Source organism: Sphaeramia orbicularis, chromosome 14, assembly GCF_902148855.1.
Source record: "Sphaeramia orbicularis chromosome 14, fSphaOr1.1, whole genome shotgun sequence".
Taxonomy (NCBI): Eukaryota; Metazoa; Chordata; class Actinopteri; order Kurtiformes; family Apogonidae; genus Sphaeramia; species Sphaeramia orbicularis.
Genome location: NC_043970.1, coordinates 34,407,188 through 34,428,840, shown reverse-complemented (window position 1 = coordinate 34,428,840; position 21,653 = coordinate 34,407,188). Strand labels below are relative to the sequence as shown.

Genomic DNA, 21,653 nt, shown 5'->3' with positions numbered 1-21,653 from the left:
AAGCAAAATTAATATCTAAAATTTATTATTTTTATATTTGGCCCAAGGGGGGAAAAAGAGGTCAATGTTATTCTCAGGCAACAGGAGTAGAAAAACTTTTTATTCTAAAATATTGTAACTGATACTGGCGTTGAAACGTCTGCTCCAGGTGAAAACAGGTCAAATGGAAGCATAAAGTGGAGGTGTGAAGTACTGACAGTGATAAACCAACAGCGAGATGGAGGGAATGGACAGAAAAACGCAGCATTTCTTTTGTGATGCTGCATTTGTTGTGTGCTGTTTGTTCATAGGCTCATTGTTCCCTATTGGTGTGTTTTGTTACTGTTGCCTGTTTCAGCAGCACTGCTTCAAAGAGCTGAAGTCTATTCATCTGTTCACCTAATCCCCCTCCAACTCACCGTCTGGACCACATACACAGCTGCACCGTACGTGGCATTAAGGTCACTTGTGTTTTATATATATATATATATATATATATATATATATATATATATATATATATATATATATATATATATATATATATATATATATATATATATATATATATATATATATATATATATATATACATATTCCAACGGTGAAGTAAAAGGCAGCTTTTTAACAGCAGAGAACGTACTGAGGCATCTTAAGTGTGATATCTCTGGACTGTCATTAAAAATCAACCTGCAGACATAAAACCACATAATTCTGAAAAACAATGTAAATATGTTCCACTATGGTCATAAAAACCTAAGATAAAAAAAACAGCTGTATCCATATGAGGTATCTGTTGTTTGCATCATGGTGTCCCATGTCTCTTCATTTGATCACAGTTCCTGAACTCTTTGTCCTCTTCGGAAGAAGAAACAAATGAATTGCAGTCATTTGGCTGCATGTCAGCTCCACACAGCTGATGTTTTCAGCAGATGAGTGTAGATCAGGACAACTGTAGCCAACTCAGGTCATCTGATCTGAAGAAAAAAGGGTTCACGTCATCACTGTGATCTGTTACACTTTCTTCTTTTATAAAAGTCGTTAATAATTGTAATGATTTTTAGGTATGAAAGCCTCTGTTTTGAAAGGTAATATCATACATTACATTTTAATCATCAAAAATGAGCACTTTCCATATTCTGTAACTACAATACATAACATCATTTATTATAAAAATGTGAGTGTTGTTACATGATGAAGTGAAAATGTATTACATGTTTCTGAGCTGTTGCATAGTGCAATGTTATATGTGTCAATGCCTGTTGGTCTCTAACCTTTATGAATGAGTTTTCATGCATTAGAATGTATAAATAAATACAAACAACAAAAATATTCACCCAAAGAAGTATTCATATATTTTCACTTGTATCAGTGAAGTGATTTGAAGTCTGGGGTTTGTCATAACCATGACAACAACACCTTAATATAGGCTACTATAAATGTCATTTAATGTGATAGTAATGGAAGTCTTGTTCAGCTGTATTTTCAAAGAGAGAGCCTTATGTTAATGGTGTTCAGAGGTGTCATGGGAATTCTCTGAGCTCAGTGGTGTTTGGAATCACCCATCACTGTAGTCAGAAGCAATGTTCCAGGTCTGTTTTGGAGTAAATGGATACTGTAAACTCTGGACTAAAGACTAAATGCCACTGAATTTGTGGATGTAACTATACATTACACTGTTGCCCATACAGTTAGAATAAATGTCTTTTCAGTCACATTGCTCTTTTTATTCAATTTTATATACATCAGTAATCACCTTTGACCTTGTAAAATCATACTAATGATGAGTCCCAGTTACACTTTATTCATCAAGAATAAATCACATTATCACAATCATTTCATGAGAAGAGGTAAAAATATTTGATTCCAACTTTATGGGCGACAGTGAACTATACAAGCCATTCAGCTCTAATGTTATGAACATGGACAGGTGAACTTGTAATTATTTTGAAAATGTTGAATTTTGTTACAGTAACACTTGCTAGTAGGTAGGATATATTACAAAACAGGTGAATGCTCTTTTTTTGGGGGGGGGGGGACTTTGAATAGAGGCCAAATTGTGACTGGGTCAGATTATCTCCAAAACTAGAGCTTTGTCCATCCTTCATGGTCTGCAGTGGATAGTACCCACCAACGTAGATCTCAGATGGAAGAACTCAATCTAGTCAGTCCAGTCAAGTCAGCTGTATAAATACACAACATGGAGGCTCAGAGAGGAAGTCACATAAAAACACAGGATGTTACGTACTGAGCTTCTTTTTTGGTGATGACTTTTCCTGTTACGAGCCGCTCTGCTACTGCAGACACCGCTGGGTCGAAGTTTAGGCTCACTGCTGCTATGACCTGGTCATTCCTATACATCAAATAAACAGAAACAAAATGTATGAAAGAAACATACCAGACCTGTACATACAATCAGGCATCTGTTAAATGAGTTAATGAGAGATGATCACTTATTATAAATGTTGTTTAAAACAGACAACGGCTGTTTGTGTCAACTTACTTGATGTACAAAGCCAGGAACTTCTTCTCCTCAGGCTTTCCTTTCATTACTATCTCAGTGTATCCTTCTCCATAACCTGCAAAACACAAAACAAAGCACAAATATGGCATGTAATAACTACATACCATATGCAGAGCAGACATAAATTCTATTGGAGTGTGTCTCATGTGCATTTGTAGGAGCTTACCTGTGTATCGGACCGTTTTACCCAGAAGGACGGTCCAGTAGAAAGGAACTGTATTGAGTTCAGTCTGTTTGCCCAACATGTTCAGAGCTGCTATCCTCCCTGACCAACAATAACACACACAGACAGCTGAAAAAAAAAAAAAAACAACTACACAACTCCAAGTACAGATGAAAAAGTTTTGCTTTTTAGTTGCCTTCATATGTATGACTCCATTTGCACATACAGCATAAAAATAAAAATAAAAATAAAAATAAATATAAAGCCATGACAAATAAAAAAGTTCTTCAGCCAGTTGTATCTATTTAACTCTGACTTATCTGCCAATTAGTAATAAAGTAAAAATGTAATTAGATATCATCCATCCTTTCACCTATAGTCATAAATCCATTTGCACTTGAATGTCTTTGCACATTCCTGGTTGGACTATTTCAACTTGTTTTGCACCTTACAGTTTATTTCAACACATTACAGTTATTATCCAGATTCTACCCAGATCTTTTTATACTTGTAATTTATAGTGGACAATGTTATGTCGTATTTCTCTTACTAATGTTTGCTGTGATATAGTATTGTTACTGAATGTTTCTCCTCTCTTTTTTTTCTTTTTTATCTTTTTTTTCTCTCTCTTTTTTTTCCTCCTGTGTATTGTTTATTTCCGGGGAGGTATTCACATAAGTCTTTTTTGGCTTCTATACTCTCCTGCACAATGATGTTACTTGTTCGAATGTTGTTGTTTTTAAAAAAAATTTCTCTTGCTGTTTGCGCAAATCAATCAATCAATAAAATAAATAAATAAATTTGTGCCATCCATCCATCCATCCATCCATCCATCCATCCATCCATCCATCTATAGGAACTGTGTTGCAGGTCGTCACCACGGCAACAACAACTTTTGCGCTGTAATACCGCAAATGTCACTAACTATTGTAGAAACCTATTGTTTTATATATGTGTGACTACCAAATTAAGTTTGACATGGTGTAAAGTATATTAAATCCATCTGATAATTACATGCCATGTAGGATTTTAACATATAAACAACACAACCATAAAGCTGTGTTTTTATTATTACTTTACCGTGTGTTTGTGCCATCTGCCAGTGTCCGATGTTGACCCTATGATCTTTGGCCATCGCCAGAGGGAAGGTGGACAGGTCGCCCCCACAGAAAACCCCAGGGACGTTAGTCTGCATGTGCTAGCGGAGGAAGCAACAAGCACAATTCACAATGCAGACGCGGAATCATTTATGGAAGTGCACATTTACTATGGGGAGACAAAGGGCCTAAAGCAAGTGTATTTGCAAAATGGATATATTTAGATGAGGTGAGATCATATGAGCAGACATTAATGACAGACCTTGTCAACGGGTACAAAGTTTTTTGAGTCCATCTGGATTTTAGTGCCTCGGAGGAACTCTGAGTTAGGAATGATGCCTGGAAGTAGAGAGAAAGAGGACAGAATGGCTTCAGAACACTTTGCAGAAACATTGTTTGAGTATTTTTTGTAAACAGCAGACCTATCAGGTTTTCTGTGTATTTTTAAGCATTCTCATGAAGTTAAACCACTATAAAACCTTCGATTGTAGTATGTGAGTTTGAACTTACTGGTCACCGTGAGATACAAAATATGTTATTTGTTTCTGAAGTCATGCTTATTTAGTCTGTTTCTGTTGTGTTCAGTCCACTTTAGCATAGGCTTCATGAAGGACACTATATAGAGTTATTATTATTATTATTATTATTATTATTATTATTATTATTATTATTATTATTATTATTATTAATAATAATAATAATAATAATAATAATTTATTTATTTATTTATTTATTTTAATTGAAGCAGTTTGAGTAAATATATTACCACTTCCACACACACAGACATACAAGTGCATTTTACAAAAATCTGAATGCCCCAAAAACTTTCAATATTTTTTGTCAGTTATTTAAGAAAGTGAAAATTATACATATCCTAGACTCATTACATGTAAAAAAAAAAAAAAAAAAAAAAAGTTTTGAAATCTCAATCTTAAAATATACAAATTTTTCATTTCAGGTTTGGGTAAATCCCACTTATGATTAATTGATTGCATAAATTAGTTTAATGTTTCAGATATTAAATTACAGCAATTTTTTTTTAACTGTTTCTCTTTGAATTAAACTACATGACAAATAAAGTTCTTCACAATGTAGGTTTTTTTTTTGCAAATAAATCATGATTAAATAAAGTTAAATAATAAAAAATTAAGATTTTTTTTTTTTCAAATAGTTGAAATAAAGTAAACAAAAACAGTGAAGTCCTGCAAACTTTACTACATAACTATATACACACTAGTCAACATAAGGTGAACTTAATTTAAGAGTGCAACTGTAATGAACATTTCTCTGTTTGTTTTGATGATAAAGTTTTACAAATCACACCTACCAATACCAACAATCAAAACCTGGGCTGGGACAACTTTTCCACTTTTCAGTACAACCTCCTTCACCTGGGAGGAAAATAAAGAGATAAATGAATGAATGAATGAATAAATAAATAAATAAATAAAAATAGTTAGAAAAAACATTTTCACATGAACAGGTTTTCACTGTATTCATTCTGACAGTAATGCTGAAGTTTACAATAAAAATACAATGTGTATTTTGATATTTTACCTTTCCGTTTTCGTGCCTGACCTCCGTCACATTATCATTCATGTAGAATTTCACATTCTTGTCAGACAGCATCTGCAGCAACAACACAGATTATGACATGTGCAGATAAACTATATGAAGTTCACATTAAACAGTATTAATGTAGGCATACACAAAGTTTCTCACTTTCATGGTGATTTTGCCTATTTCAGGACCCAGTGTGTTCTGGTATGGCTGCTCACTGCTGCCAATTATTGTGATACTGGAAGCTTTGCCAATTAAATATGATCCAATTTCCATCCCTGAAAGGAAATCACAGCAATAAAAGAGTAATAGATAATGAGACAAACTGGAAAATAGAATTAACAGTGAAACCGTTAGTTTTCATCTTCATGTATTGGTAGATTAATATATTCTAGCAGAATTTTTTTCAGTTTTTATTTTTCTTTTCATTTAATTTGATTGACTTAAGTAGTTCCACTAGTAAAAATCATGTGCTGAACTTTATACCAGAACAGGAAAACACAAAATTAGAATTGCTGCCAAAATACGTAAGTGCAGTCCAGTGTCTAAAAACTTAAATGATGTAATCACACAATATGGATGTAGTACAGTACCTACAAAAGAAGATCCCACAAGGACGACTTTGTGACCAACGGAGGCTGCGTGGATTTGTCGGGCATTCTCTGGCGTCTCCAACATAAAGACATTACCCAGCTGCATGCCGGGAATATCCAGACCTTTTGCTCTAAAGAATTCAGTTCATTTCAGTTTTATTTATATAGTAAAATATCACAAATTACAGATTTGCCTCAAAGGTCTTTACAGTCTGTACATATACAACAGCCAATGTCTTTTGACCCTCTGTTCCACTGAAGTAAATCCACCATCATTTTTATGCATGATTATTTCTGCTGTGTGTAGTATTTGTGTGTAGCGTTCGTACCTGCAGCCCGTTGATATGAGCAGCTGGTCGTATTTCTGCACCAAACCATCGTCAAAAGTGACTGTCTTCATGTCAGTGTCCACTGACAATGCCTGAAAACACAGTTTTACAACATCATCAAAGATTCAGCAAGCACAGATTCCACAATACCGTAGCATACTTTAAATCAAGTGGTCTGAGAGGAAACCAGACTTCTGCACCTCCTCTTGGCTCTATTTTAAGAAGAAAATCCAACCCCTGACGGAAGATTTTGACTAATCGAGCTGCCACAAACTGCAATACCTCTGAAGTAACTCTGGGGTTAAGTAATAACTCTGGTTTTCTTCCTGTTCTACTGCTTCCCTCAATGCAACCTCAGAATCATGTCCCATAATGTGCAATAATCCCTCAAATGTGAATTATGGGCCATAAGTATAACTGTGCAATAATCTTCTGTCCTGCAATAACAATGCAATATTTTTTCAATATTTATAAAAAATAAATACACTATTTTTTTATTTATTTATTTATTTTTTAATAGACCTGGTTCATAGGCATACATACCGTTTTACATAGATGTACATACTGTTTTTATAGGATTTACATACTGTTAATCAGGGGCGCAGTTACCAACTGTGGGCCCCATGAAAGAAAAACATTGTGGGTCCTTTCAGAAAATTCAGTATCTTGTCGATCTGTTGGAGCTGGGGGTGGGGTATGTGGGGGTGTGGTCCATACATAACATCACTTACGCTAACATGAAAACAAAACTGAAGCTTAACGTTCTTTCAACGTCCGACTCCAGACTTATATGCCTCTCCTATACAGTGGATCTTACACAAATTTTTCACAGCTTCAAGCCTGTGTCCACTGGACCCCCTCTACTGCTCTATGGACCCCCCACAAATGCTGGGCCCCATTAATTTGTCATGTTTACACCCCCTTTATTGACGCCCCAGCTGTTAATAGAGATACATGCTGTTTCATAGATATACATACTGTTATTCATGGTAATACATAAGAGATAAGATAAGATAGGACTTTATTAGTCCCACAAGGGGAAATTTCAGTTTAACATTCTGTTAATATTGTTCATATTGTTCATAGATACACATACTGTCACACATTGTTGATATTGTAAATTGCGCCTATTCATATTTTATTCACTTTTAATTTATTTTTTTTTACTAAGCTCTATTCTTATGTTACTTAGTTAAATTGTAAATTTTCTAATTACATTTTTTAATCTTATTTTTTAGTTTTTGCAACTTTATATTCGCTCCATTCTTATTTCTGTAGCACTGATGTTTGTAAATATTGTTGTACTGACTGGATTGTATGCACAATGACTAAAGGCTATTCTATTCTATTCTATTCTATTCTATTCTATTCTATTCGATTCTATTCGATTCTATTCGATTCTATTCGATTCTATTCTGTTCTGTTCTATTCTATTCTAATTACCAGTCTTCTCAGAAAGAGCAGGGTATAAAAATGGGTGATTGGCAAATGTTCTAATGATCACAGATGGATGTTTTTTTTACTGTACAGAATGTGGCAACACAAGACCTCCACTGATGCAATACTTTGTCTTCTCTTATTATTATAGCGACAGTAAATGGCATAGAATTGTCCACGTATATATATTCAGTCTGTGCTTAGCACAGAGGGGAAAGAGCTGCAGGGGAAGGAATGTTTACAAATGCATCTGGGTGGATCCTCTTTTAAGAGACTCGAGGCAAAGTTAACCCTAAAAAAAATTTAAATAAAAAAATAAAAAAATAATTTTTTTTTTAATATATATTGTTATTGTATACAGTGCTATTAATTGTAAATATATGTATTATAAAATGGAAACAAGACAATTATAGTTATACAAAATATGTCACAGGCAAACGTAGAAGCAGTCACAAGTATTATGAAGAACTTTAGAGAAATCATCACAACATAAACATCATAAAACAAGTGGTGCCAGGCAACAAACCCCTGCCCTTCGCACATATTGTAGCGCATTTTAGCATTGATCCAGCTGATGTCATCATGTCTATGCATGTGCTGATGTCAGCATATTAACTGCCTCTATATGTGTGCCAAGTTTGAAGTAAATTGAAACAAAATTGATGTTTTTATGGACATGTGAAATTTCGCCTGTAATAAGGATATGAGAGAAGAATAAAGCTTTTAAAAAAAATCATGAAAATTTTTAGCTTTGACCTACTTTTCTCAAAATTTTATGACATGTATTGTGGGCCACTGGCAATTTATAAACCAAATTTGGTATGAATTCAGCCAATAGTTTTGCTGCTAGAGTGTTAACAGACAAATAAACAAACCGAACCAAAAACAATACCCCTTGCCTCCCCTTCGGGGGTGGGGTAATAAAGCTGCCAAGTGTCTTCATGTCTATTGATATTGTTTGAGCTACAGAGACCAGTATAAAAAGTCATCATTATCAACACATAATTCTATGTAAAGTCAACTATTTTGTCACTGTTAGAGGAAAGTCGGTGGAGTTAAGCATTCAGACACCAGACATCAGAACAGAACTCATGAGCAGGAGATGAAGAGTGAACTCACTTCTTTCTTGAGCCACACCTCAATGTCATACTGCTGGTAAAACTCCTTGGTCCTCAGCATAATACTGGAGCTCTCCACATTCATGACCTACAGCATATATGGTATGTATATTTAGGTACGAGTAGTCAACAGTAAATGCATCCATTAAAATGATCTTTTTCTGCTATGGTACCTTGCTGAGGCGGGTTTTGTCGTATGGTAAAAGGTCATCCCTGCTGACCATGATGATTCGGCCGTTGTAGTTTTCCTGTCGAAGAGTCTCAGCGCAGCTCAGTGACGCAGCCCCTGTGCTTACAGCGAGAAAACACACAATCACACACTGACACAACACACAGTCTCACACCAGAGACCATGTACAAGGATAAGATGTTTTAATTTCTGATCCAATTTATGTAGGACGTCATTTCTGCCCTCAAAAAATACTTACAAAATGTATTATTAATGATTACTATATTGACAGACTAATCATTTGGTCAATACAATATAATGATCAAAGACCAAAGAACAATCATGTAATTATGTTCTCAGATGTGTCTTTTTTTTGACATTCAGTGGTTCTGTAGTAAATTTGGAAACACTATCATGTTCTGCAACACTGATTCACCAGTAAAAGCTGTTAAATTTGACAGATGACAGTGGATGTAGATGCTTATTTTTATATTCAGTTAATGATATATTTTGCAGAAAAAGTCACTTATTTTTTCAGTTTTCTGTGTTGTGATATAATTATTTTTATTAACAGCTACATAATCAGTAAATTAAATCTAGGAAAACACCTTGTTTTGTATGAAAAATGCAAAATGCAGTAGATAATAGTATAATAAACTGTAATAAATCATTTAGAAAAGCTAAAATTTAGAGAAAAATTCATTCAGAAGCTGCCACAACAATAGTTCTACGGAGAAGGAAATACTTGCTTATCCAAATACCAAATCCATATGTGCACTGTAAGGCTCCTTCAACCGTTTTTTTGTATTGTGTGTGCATGTAAGTAAATGTAAATATGTTTGTTTACATATATTTATTACTATTCTAGTTATTGTTCTGCAAAAGTAGGATGGCCATGAGAAGCACTGATTTTTCACAAATTACCTTTTTTCCCCTCTCTCTTTCTTTCTGTGAGCAAAATTGACACCCCTTTTTTATTTTTGTACAAAAAAAAGAGAACAGTGTACTTTGTATCCATGATATCCATGATCTGAATAAAAAATTGAATAATGATTTTTTTAAAAAGTCACGTTAGTTCCACGCTACAAAGAAATATTCTGTTAAATTATGAGGTGTGTGCACTCACCTCCACCAAGCAGCAGAATGGTGTGGGTGACTCCTGGTTCTGCACGTCCCATATGCTTTAATCTTTTCTGCTGCCTTATAGTCTGGATCATACATTAAAAAGACACCATGTAAACTCATCAAAGGGAACACTGACCTTCTCCATGCTTGTTCTTTATCTTCTTCTTATTATTATTATAAGGTTTGATTATTGGCATATTAAACTGTAGAAAAAGGGTCTGATCAGTCATGACTACTGAGGACACTGATGAAAGTATGCACAGCCTATACAAAGAATATATGCATTTTTTTCATCTATATCCATAAGTCCAAGTGTCATAAATTTGTCTGAAGGATTGAATATCCACTTACCTTTTTGTTTATGGACACATACACTTTGCTGTTTAGAATCTTGACCTTCAGAAAAGACACATGATGCTACATGAGTAAAAGTGCAGTGACTGGACTTATAGGGTTTAATGTGTGTTCATTTTCAGCACCTTGTGGCAGGGTAAACAGTCCATGCCAGGATACTCCTCCAGATCTCCTGTTATGAGGTTAAAGCAGGAGCCGTGCCACGGGCAGCGCACCCTCTGACCTGAAATAAACCCTGAACACAAACACAAACTGGTCTCTTTAATCTGATTTGTGTGATTTGTGTTGTCTTAAAGTCATTTTCATCAGTAGAGGATGCATTTAATGTCTTGTAGATCTACTGTATATGAAACATGATGTCTGTATGAAATATAAATGGATTGTTTTTTGGGTTTTTTTTTCGTCTACACCAGGTCTTTCTTTACCTTTGCTGAGTGGAGCACCATAGTGTGTACACAGGTTACCAAAGGCATTGAATTTGCCTTCAAAGCGCGTCAGCAACACACTGTGACGTCCAACTTCAACCTCCATCATCCTGAGAGAAACAGTACAATGCAGTCTCATGAATCTGTCTCCTCTTAAACCAAATTATATGGGGTTTGGTTTTCATGATTTTTGTATTCTAATTCTTAGAAATTTTGTTAACTCGTTCATGTTTGCTGAATAGGTGTGGTGGTGATCACTGCTGCAATAGTTAAACCTACTCTTAATGTAAACAAAAGTGTTGTAAATTTACTTTTCTACAAATGATGTCACATATAAAATGACTTTTAAGCATTTATGACCAGAAATGCAGCAACTTGTTATATCCTCCTGAGACCCAGGAAAGTAAAAGTTTTGGCTTTTTTATAACAATACCAACAATAATACAAAAATAACTTAAATAATTGCCTTGTTTGGAAATGGAATGATGCAATGTTTTTTTCACATTTTTTAATTTTTTTTTTGTGGAAAAAAAGCAGCAGACAGCTGTTTTTAAAAGGCTTGTCTTAACTTGTCTTGTTTAGTCTTGTCCCCTACGCAGCAAAATTACTGAGTATTTTCTCCAGAGTCAAAAGTATTTTCCTCAAAAGGAATACATTTGGCTCTATATTGATTTTGGAGAGCTCTACCCAAAGAGTAACTTTTACTCTTTTTAGAGAGGGACCAAATGTTATCTGAGTAGAATTTGAGTAGATTTCCTGTGTACAGAGGACAGAAATGCACTGGTGGTATGCACTCATGAAGGTATTCCACAAATGTCTAACCTATAAACATGATTTACTGAATTCACCTGCATTTTTGACTGATGGAGCGTAAACCTAACATGGCTGTATAAAAATATTTCAGAAAAGTGTCTGTTCTGATCCTTCAAATACGGTAATTATCCTGAAATAACACAACTCTAATTCAAAGTTACAATTTATTTACGTGTACGTGTCTGTTGGCTGTAGAAGAGAATACAGTATGGAGGTATCATCATGAACACCTACATACTTTAAGTCAGGCGATCTTGCAGTACATTTCATCTTTATCCTTGAATCCACTTTGAAATAAAACCACAACCACCCCAAAAATTAAAGGGAGGTATGTCTAAATAAATGTATGTTCCGCTTCAGACTGTAAACATCCCACTCCACTTCTTACTGTCCATCCTTCAGGTCTGACTCCAGACAGACCAGCTCAGTCAGCTCATCTGATGTGTCCTCTGGGTCAGAGTCTGGATCCTGATGGGCTGGAGATAAACACACAAACGACATAGAAGTATTTTAAAACTCAAACCCTCAGTTGTCTTCATTTTAAAAAAGCATTAATGATACACGTCTCTTCCATTTTAAAGAACTGAGGATGAGAAGTACTGATTATCTGGTGTCTAGCTCAACTGTGTCTCCAGGATAAAGTCATTTTAAGATTAAAAAAAAAAAAAAAAGTAAAGAGGTTACTCACGTGGCTTGGCTGCAGACATGTCTCTGATTTAATGGTGGTTTCACCAATGCACATAAAACTCCTCCAAAAACATAAAAAGTCAGTCAGAGAATACCAGCAGAGAGGTTTTCCTTAAACATGAGTCCACAGTGTGTTCCTGCTCATCAGCTGAATGATGGGATAGGAGTCTGTTCCCACGGCAACCCATCCATCTCCAATCCTCATCCCTCGATCCTGAGAGGCCGTGAAAAGAGGTTAATAAGACAACGATCAGCAGATGAAAAATGCTCCTTTTTGGGGCTCTGGTGGATGAACAGTTTCGGGGGTGATGTCTCTGCTCATGTTCAGCTGAGTTATTGTTCCAGAGAAAGGTCTTTTGTGTTTGACAAACAGCAGTAAAGAAAAAGGCTGACGAGGCAGCAGCCGCCAACTCTGAATGGACGCCTGAACACGCAGCCGACAAAGCCCAACTGAGGAAACCGGAGGTCCTCTATGGTGCATTCAAGAGCAACATGTGTCAAGTTTCAAGAGTCACCTGTGGAAAGCCGAGTAAAGTAGAGCTGTTTGCACAATATGATGTAAAATGTGTTCGTATATAGTTTGTCCAGCTGATTGGACGACTATGGGTGAGAGCATCACAGACAGGAGTCAAATGAAAGGAAAGTCTAAATAAATGACAGGAGCAAATGTATTTATTTAATTTCGCCGTTATTTCTCCAGGACCCATTGAGATACATGATTTCTTCTTCCAGACAATCCTGATAAAGTCAGCAGCACAGAAAAATCACATGTAAATCACAAATGATACATAAACAATGAATAAGAGATGATGAAAAAGGTCTATGAGAAAGCAAAAAGACAAATACAGACAATTTAAGTGATATCTGCAGCACATACACATTGGAAAAGAAAATGTAAAGCAGATTTTAGAATATCAAATAAGAAACTGTTTGTAATTTAATGGTGTTGTAGTCATAAGCAGAATCCAGATACTGAAGAGGGTCTGAAATTGCAAGTATGTGAATGACAAATTAAAGATACTTTGACCTCAGCTTTTTCAGTAGATTATTAATGCCTCTGAAAAAGGTGAAGCCAAAACTCAGCTGCAGTTCCCATCATGCCTCATATTGAGAATGGATGTAAACAAGTGGATGTTACTTAATGAATGTAGATGTTGTGGTTACCATCCAGATGGGAAAAAAAAAAATACTGTGGTAAAAGTTGAAGAACAGTGGCTTTACTGCAGGCTCTGATATGTAAGTATCAGTATTAAAGTAGAAAGCAAGCCTTTGACTGGCTGTTTCTGTACAATGACAACTCAACTTTACATTATATTAATGTGAAGCCTATTAAAATGCCCTAACTTTAAATAAATAAATAAAAGTATTAAAAACCATCAACATTTACTTTGGTCCAAAATGCTAATTCAGTTTTCAGGGTCTGAAACAGAAATCAAAACCTTAAGACTAATTTCCTCTGTGTTTTTTTCTCTTTACATGGAGTGAGATTGTATTTTGGGGCCCAAACTGATGTAAAATAAAAGTAATAACTCCTTTCAAACATACTAAATTAAAGTAAATATTGAAGTAAAAGCCCATCTTAAAATGTAAGGAGTGGAAAGTACAGACATTAATGTTAGAATACAGGGAGTGAATGTAAAAAGTGGTTAAATAAAATAAATAAATATTGAAGTAAGTAGAGGAGTGTAAAATTGTTGTACTTTGTTACGTCCCACCTCAGGTTAACCCTAGAAAAAGATTCACATGACTTTACAAGACAATTCATTGTTGGATGACAGTTTTAACTCTAATTCCCCCAAAATTTGGGATGTGGTATAAAATGTAAGTAAAAGCAGAATGCAGTAGTAAATGTAATGATCACATATTTTATTTACAACGTACAACAATAAAAACATTATCAAATGATTAAACTGAGAAATGGCAGAATTTTAAGCAAAAAAAATAGGTAATAATTTTTAATTTCATAGCATCTCTTCAAACACATTGACAGAAGCAACAAAAAGCAGGAAAAGTAAGTGGTGTAAAAAAGGCAGAAGGAGAAAGTTATATGAATTGGCAATAGGTCAGCAAAAGAGTCTGTCAGAAGAAACGATGGGCAGAGGTTCACCGATCTGTGAAAAAAACGTGTCCACAAATTGTGGAACAATTTCAGAACAATGTTTCTCAATGTCAAATTTGTGAAGACTTTGAAAATATCCCCACATACAGCACATCAAATAATCAAAATATCCAGAGAAGCTGGAGGAATCTTGGCTTCAGACAATCTTCTGGCCCTCAGGCAGCAGTGCATTAAACTAGGTATAATCCTGGTGTACAACAGCCACGGGCTCAGGATCATGCACAGACGCCAAATATGAACATGATCTCGTCTTCTCTGGACCAAAGTGCATTTAAAGAGGACTGAGGCAAAATGTAAAACTGTTCAATGGTCAGAGAAATTCTGTTCTCTGTATTTAAGAGAAGGACCATCTGGGTTCTTATGTTATCATGTTATAGTAGAGCTGCAAATGTGCATCATAAAGGCGACGCATATTTGAGAATTCTGTGGTGCATTCAGGAACCCTGTCACCATTTATATTAATTCAGTTCAATTCCATTCAATTCTATTCTATTCAGTTCAGTTCAGTTCAATTCAGTCACTTCAGTTAATTCAGTTCAGTTCAATTCAATTCAATTTAGTTCAGTTCAGTCCCATTCAATATAATTCAGTTCAATTCAATTCAGTTCAGTTCAATATAATTCAATTTAATTCAATTCAGTTCCATTCAATTCAGTCCCATTCAACTCAATTCAGTTTAATTCATTTCAGTTCACCTCACTTCCATTCAGCTGATTCCATATTTATTAGATATTTCTTCTTTCTGTATTTTATTTTCCTCTGTTTCTCAGAGGACCATGACAACCTGTGTTTCAGACCACTGAGATTTTATTCTTGCGTTCAAACCATCTTATCTTTCCCATCGTATTATTTCCCAGAGTCATTGGTGAATGAAACTGCATAGTCATCCTTCACTGTTTTTTCACCTGTTCAGCCTTGACAGTTTAATCTCTCAGGTAGCAGAGGTCATGACCTGATTCACCTCCTGATGGACACGTTTGACTTTAGACTCACAGCACAATTTTAGTTTATAACAGAACACACTGACTACTTTATGGAAGGAGATTAGGAAAAACCAGAGTGGAAACTCAAAAGTAGCTAAATTAGGGTGCATAATGTCTATTCTGTTATGTTTTTTCTCAAAAGAATAGCATAAAAACTGAATATGGTTTTCACATGTGCTGATAGGAAACCACTAATCCACTGTTAAAAGTTACTACCACACTTTCATTTTTGTACTTTTTAACATAAGTCCTAACACGTTTACTGTTTTAAACATTAAAGTCTAGTGCTACAATAATTTTCTATAAGTGACATTAAACATTGAATGTCCAGATGGATTTTCCACTTTGTCTAAAGTGAATATCATCATACAGGTGCATGTGTGTTTCACTCTACATGATGAACTTCTTCTTGTGGAACAGGCTGACCAGAGTGGGACCTTTGCAGTTGGTTTGGACTTCTTCTTTGATACATGGCAGGAAAATCTTCTCCACTCTTGTCTCTCTCTCATAATAAGGACAGACCTTTAGATGCTCTGATATGGACGGCTCATCTCGGAAGCCCCAGGTGTCGACAGGAGAGAACAAGGAGCTGAACTGCCAAACCTGAAGTAACACAAATACTGAGTGAGAATGAAGGTCAGTGACACAGTCCACTCAAATACAACACCTTCAAGTGCTAAAATGTCTCACTTTGTGTTACCTTATACTTAAAGCTTTAGTTACTAGATACCTTTCAGTAGACAATATGTATATATCACACTGTTTGTGAAGTTACTACTAGTATTTTTGATGCATTAAAGAAGATTGTGCTGGTGATATTTTTTGCAATTTTATTTATCGATGCAGGGGCAGTATTTTTAAGGTCCATTGTGTGATACTTGATGACATCTAGTGGTGAAGTATCACTAAATCTGAGCCAACTGAATACCTACTCCCTACCATCTCCTACTACGACTACAAAGAAATATGAGATGTTATTTGAGTCAGTGTTTGCTCCATTCTGGGTCTGAGTCTTTTTTTTTTCTTCCACGTAAGGAACCAAATATGGTAACTTCATTGACCTTGATTTTCTACATAACAATAAAAATTTTGAAAAATTTCACAAAACTAATAAAGCCTTGTTATGTCCTCCAATAACACACTAAGGTTGAAATTTTGAACTTCCACACTGATGCTACTTTTACTTAGATAAAGTCTAAAAGGCTAACCTTCTGATTGACCCTCCACTTATTTTTTCCATGTGAGTCGGTCATCCTCTCCCAGTGCAGGCTGACCATCCCTCTGTCCTGGAGCAGAGAAGAGCACACCTGCCTCATGAGCTGGGACACCATAGCCAGCTGCGACAGGGACAGACTGTCCAGGAAACTGGCAATGTGGCAGAGCACCTCGTAAGGCAGTGAACTAAGAGTGTCCTCCCCTCCTCCTGCCCCGGACCCTCTCTTGTTGTCTTCTGTGGTCCTGGAGACCTGGGACATCAGTGATGCAGGGGTGGTGGGATGGAGGCTGAAGCAGCCGAGCTCCTCACTGAAAGGAAAAATGAAAACCTGGCTTTCAAAACTGACATCATGCTTTTTTGCACATTCTGTAGTCTAAAACAAGGGACAAAACTGTTAAAAACAGAAGTTAACTCATCCAAAAATGATGAGTTTAAAAATAATTAATTGGTGGTTTGCCTCAATAACATCTTCCACAGATCTTAAATATACAATACATAAAACTACCAGTAGAGGGAGACAAAGATCAAACTCACTAAGCTTTACTGACATTCTAACATTTTTTAAAATAAATGTAATATCAGACAATCCATGATGTATTCCTTTATGCCATAATCAGTGGTAGGAGAAGTATTATGGTTATTTTCTTCAGTAAAAGTACTAATACAACTCTTTGAAAATACTCATCAAGTCAAACTCAAAAACTCATTTAAGTAAAATTATTTAGGTGTTATCAGTAAAATGTACATAAACATGAAAAGTCAAGGCAGTCACTGTGCAATAAAATGGTCTCTGTCAGTATTTTACTTCTGTGTATGATGTTTTCACATTTTTGTTTCACTGCTGCTTAAAAGTGTCTGTTGCATTTTATTGCTGCACACTGGCTGAGCTCATCTGAACTACTTTACATACTGTTGTTTAATTTAATGCATAATTTTCTATACGCAATATTTTTGTAGTGTCACTGTACTGATAGCTTTTTGACATTAGTGCTTTTTCCACCTAAGTCAAGAGGGGTTTAAAAGGTTTAAAAGGGTGGATGTAAGAAGACAAAAAAATCTTTCTTCACCCATAATGGAAATCTTTATTCTTCACTTCATCACTGTCAAAAATCAACATACTGTATTTGGAAATTTTTGGTTTTCACTGGACAGGAAGAAGATAAAAATTAAAAAGTGAAAAATGGCAAAAGTAATGGAATAAAAAGTACTTGAGTTGTGCACTTTCACTGCTGATTGTGACTCACAATATATTTAGAAACAGATCACTAAAAGGAAGTACATGACAAAATATCCCATAGTAATAATGCTAAACTTTGATCTCACTTGTATTTGATGGTGGCTTCAAGTGTTGAGGGCTGGAACCTCTTTTGGCTGTAGGTACAACCAAGATATGCCAGCGGACATCTCTGCTCAAACCAGCCATTCACATTCATATGGATGTCGCTGTGGATGTTCCTGTATGTAAAAAAATATTTGCCAACTTAATTTTTGTATTTAAAAGTTTTCTGTTTTCCTTACTTTTAAATGTGCTACATAAGTAAAATGGATGTTACACAGCGCTCACTTATAATGCCTGCCATACTCTCTACGTTGAAAGGTGTGACCACAGAGGAAGGTGAAGGCGGAGCTGGCCTTATGGTGTCGACTGGTGACGCTCTCCACCTGCAGCTGAAGGTGCAGCTCCAGTGGTTTATTAGTCGTCAGGTCAGCCAAAGACGTGTTTTTGGGAAAAGGAGCTGACAGGAAGCTGTAGGTCTGGGTGCCTTCATCAGTCAGCAGAGCGTCTGTGCTCGTGGTCTCTGCAATAAGGTGACCTCTTTGCTCTTTCTCCAGGGAGCAAAGTAAAGAGGCCTGATGAGAAATTCAGAAAACACAATATGAGACTGTTTTCAATTTACTGATCATGGAATGTTAAAATTATGTGGAGGTAAACAACCAGGACACCACGATGAGCAAATTTAGTTTCCTAAAAGCTTCAGTAAGCAATGGTTTATAAGTGGTGAATGACAGGACCCTAATGTCAGCCATTTGATTTTTGAGCTGCTGGAAGCCTGTTTACAATTCGGTAGTTTGGAGCAGGAAGTGATCATATTTGGACATGAGGGGCAGGACTATGGGAGCCCACTGGGTTAGAGGTAAGCTAATGCTAAAAGCTGTCTTACTGCTTCAGTAAAACATTAAACTTCATCAAGTACAGTGTAACAAAGTAATTGTGTTAAATTAGTGGAACTTGTTAACCTCAACTACAGCAGAGATATGTGTCAGGAAAGGATGCATTTTATTAAATAAACCCAAATTCTGACATAGCCTGAAATAGCATCAAAGTCTCTATTTGACCTTATTAACAGAGGAAACATTTTAATATAGACCACTTGATCAGTCATTAGAGAGTCCATATAAAACTGATCAGACCAAAACAACTGTTAGAACCTAACCCCAGCAGCTATCAGCGGTAATACAACTTCAAGACATTTAACATATTGTAATTCCAGTGGTTTTACAAATGTCTCTGTAGATGACTTCAGCCAAAAACAGGTCTTTTGATGAACCCATGATAATGAAAACCATGACTGTTTATGTGCTTGTCCACCATATTTTCTTTTGCATATAGGAAAAAGGTAAATATTAATATTGTAGTGCGTCAGGATCTAGTGGTAAAGCTGTAATTGCAACTAAATGGATACCTCTCACCTCACCCTTTTCTTCCAAAGTAGGAAAACCTACAGTGAATGTTAAACATATTACAAAAACCTTTGTTATTTTCAGATTTTTATACTCTACTGAAAGCTGTAATATTTTTTTATTTCTGCACATAACATAAATAAGTGTGTCTTTTGTCATTGAGATTGTTTAATTTCCTTCCCTCACCTGTACTTCCTCCCAGACAGGCATGTCCTGTAGCGCCACCCCCAGGTCACTGGTGTCCACACCTTTGCTTTGCCTCTTGTAGAACCCAGGGTTGCGGATGCGGCTTTGTTTGGCAGAAAAGCTGGTCGGAACTTTAAATGTACGAACTGTGATGATCTTCAACGGCTCCACATGTCCGTAGTAAAAACTCTTCTTCACATTCTTGGTACGACAGGAGGAGGAGAGATCGGTGCATGCACTGCCCACCTGTTTGCAGGTATTTGAAGCAGCAGCGCCCATACATGACTCAGCATCTTCTTCCATCAGAGTTCCCAGAGTTCCTCTGGCTTCAGCAGCTCCCTGCCCTCTTCCAGCCCCTCCGGCCTCCCTGCAGCCGCCCATCTCCATGCTGAACATGCGCTCCCATGCAGTGTAGCTTTCCAAAAGCTCAGGATTCACCCCTGAGTCCCCCCTGACAAGAGCCTCTCTTTCCTGCTGAGTCAGGGTGGGCTGCTGAATCTCATCCACATTCTCATCCACATTCTCATCCTCATCATCCTCATCATCCTCATCCTCTTTCTCTTCTAACGTCTGTGTGTTGAATATGGTAAAAGGCTGCCAGACATTTTGCTTTGCAGCTGCCTCCTTCTCCAAAGCAATCTTTTTCTTCTTCTCCTTCCTCCTCTCCTCCTGCCTTCTTTTTTCCTCTTTCTCCTCCTCCTCCACACTCTGGATCAGCTCTGGAAACAGTTTCTTCATCTTCATGGAGTGGAACAGGCGGTCCTGGTCTTTCAGAGCCATGGCCAGGTCCAAACATCCTCCATGCTCGGTCTGACTCAGTAGGTTTTCATGGAGTTCTGTGTTTGAATGAGAATGAGAATCATTTGCTGGCCAGCGATTCCACTCCATGGAGCAGCACACCAGGCTGGCTGGACACACCTGGAGGTGTGCAGCCTGCGAGGAGCGGGTCATCTGGAGAGGGCATCCATACTCAGCATTGAGGCAGGGCACCCTGACGTTGGGGCAGAGCAGCAGGTGATCCTCCTCTTTACACAGGTGGAACACAGCTCCACAGAGCAGGCGGCAGGAGGTGACCACACAGCACACGGAGACCTCCACCCGAGCCCTGCAGCGCCGGCTGTAACATGAATCACAGTGGGCATGATGTCCACGTCTGGAGGCTCGAGAACGGTGACTCTAAGGAAACATTTGGGATGATTATTCAACAGAAACATCCTGGGCTTGTGTATTACTCTGTGTTTATGATACAGTTGCAGGGTTAGTTACATTTATTGGCTGTCATGTTGCATCACAAGGCTTTAAATGTCACTGAACTGTCAGTTGTTTCACATATATACACCGGCAATCCAGCAGAACTGTACTTTAAAATCTAATAAAGAGTTTCCACACATACAGTGGGCTGATTTCAGCAAGTATGTGGATATATGATGCACAAGACATGCAAAAGGAATTAATATCATACACCAACATGTGTGCAGAAAAAGAAGAAGCTCCTCAATTAAGAGGTTACCCAAGAGACGCATGACCCATCTGTGTGGGTTTTAAAGAGCGTTGTAAAATAAAACCATACCATGCTTTGGATCTTCTGGGAGCAGTTTTGTCTGTCCTGCAAACAGAGAGGAAACTATGAATGTCACAAGTATCATCGAGTGGATTAAAATTAGTACATCTAGATCTATCTAAAAGAAGGGCGTGTAAACACACACAACAACAGCAGCAGCAGCGGAGTAAGTAACAGTGAAACACAGACTTCAACCCTACCACTTTATGAGCTGAAAAGGACGCACTCCGACTTGTGTTTTTCCGACCAAGTGTGTGTCAGTGTTATGTGTGTGTGTTATAAATAGAACAGGGTACTGACCATGAAATGTTACACAGGTGGTCCGAAACATGGTTTGGGTTACCAGGCCTCTCAACAACTTACATCAGACAATTTCTATCACCTTCGCCCCTGAGAGTCCTGGTTAATGAAGCCGCTGATAATCAGTACATTTCAACCCACACAGTAAAAACACACTGAATCATCTTTAAAACCCAAACAGTGTCCTCTAGTGGAGGTTTGCTCTAACCTTGATAACTGTAACACATTGTTTA

General features: G+C 36.7%; 2 protein-coding genes across 2 annotated transcripts; both read right to left on the bottom strand.

The window, feature by feature from the left end:
• Positions 1-922: 922 nt before the first annotated feature.
• Positions 923-12,393, bottom strand: LOC115432603 (apoptosis-inducing factor 3-like). Its single transcript, XM_030153509.1, has 19 exons — positions 12,375-12,393; positions 12,075-12,162; positions 10,874-10,983; positions 10,574-10,683; positions 10,446-10,490; positions 10,096-10,177; positions 8,974-9,086; positions 8,802-8,888; positions 6,246-6,337; positions 5,917-6,047; positions 5,486-5,601; positions 5,321-5,392; positions 5,091-5,154; positions 4,026-4,102; positions 3,747-3,864; positions 2,670-2,768; positions 2,483-2,558; positions 2,228-2,332; positions 923-956 (listed from the first exon to the last, which is right to left on the bottom strand). Exons 1-19 carry the CDS (start codon positions 12,391-12,393, stop codon positions 923-925), a joined length of 1,638 nt encoding a protein of 545 aa, XP_030009369.1.
• A 2,699-nt stretch (positions 12,394-15,092) lies between these two features.
• Positions 15,093-21,491, bottom strand: LOC115433265 (F-box only protein 40-like). The gene is made up of 7 exons (XM_030154579.1): positions 21,421-21,491; positions 21,130-21,165; positions 19,560-20,735; positions 18,256-18,542; positions 18,015-18,146; positions 16,684-16,999; positions 15,093-16,078 (listed from the first exon to the last, which is right to left on the bottom strand). The coding sequence occupies exons 1-7, from the start codon at positions 21,421-21,423 to the stop codon at positions 15,866-15,868; spliced, it is 2,163 nt and encodes a 720-aa protein (XP_030010439.1). The 5' UTR covers positions 21,424-21,491; the 3' UTR covers positions 15,093-15,865.
• Positions 21,492-21,653: the final 162 nt, after the last annotated feature.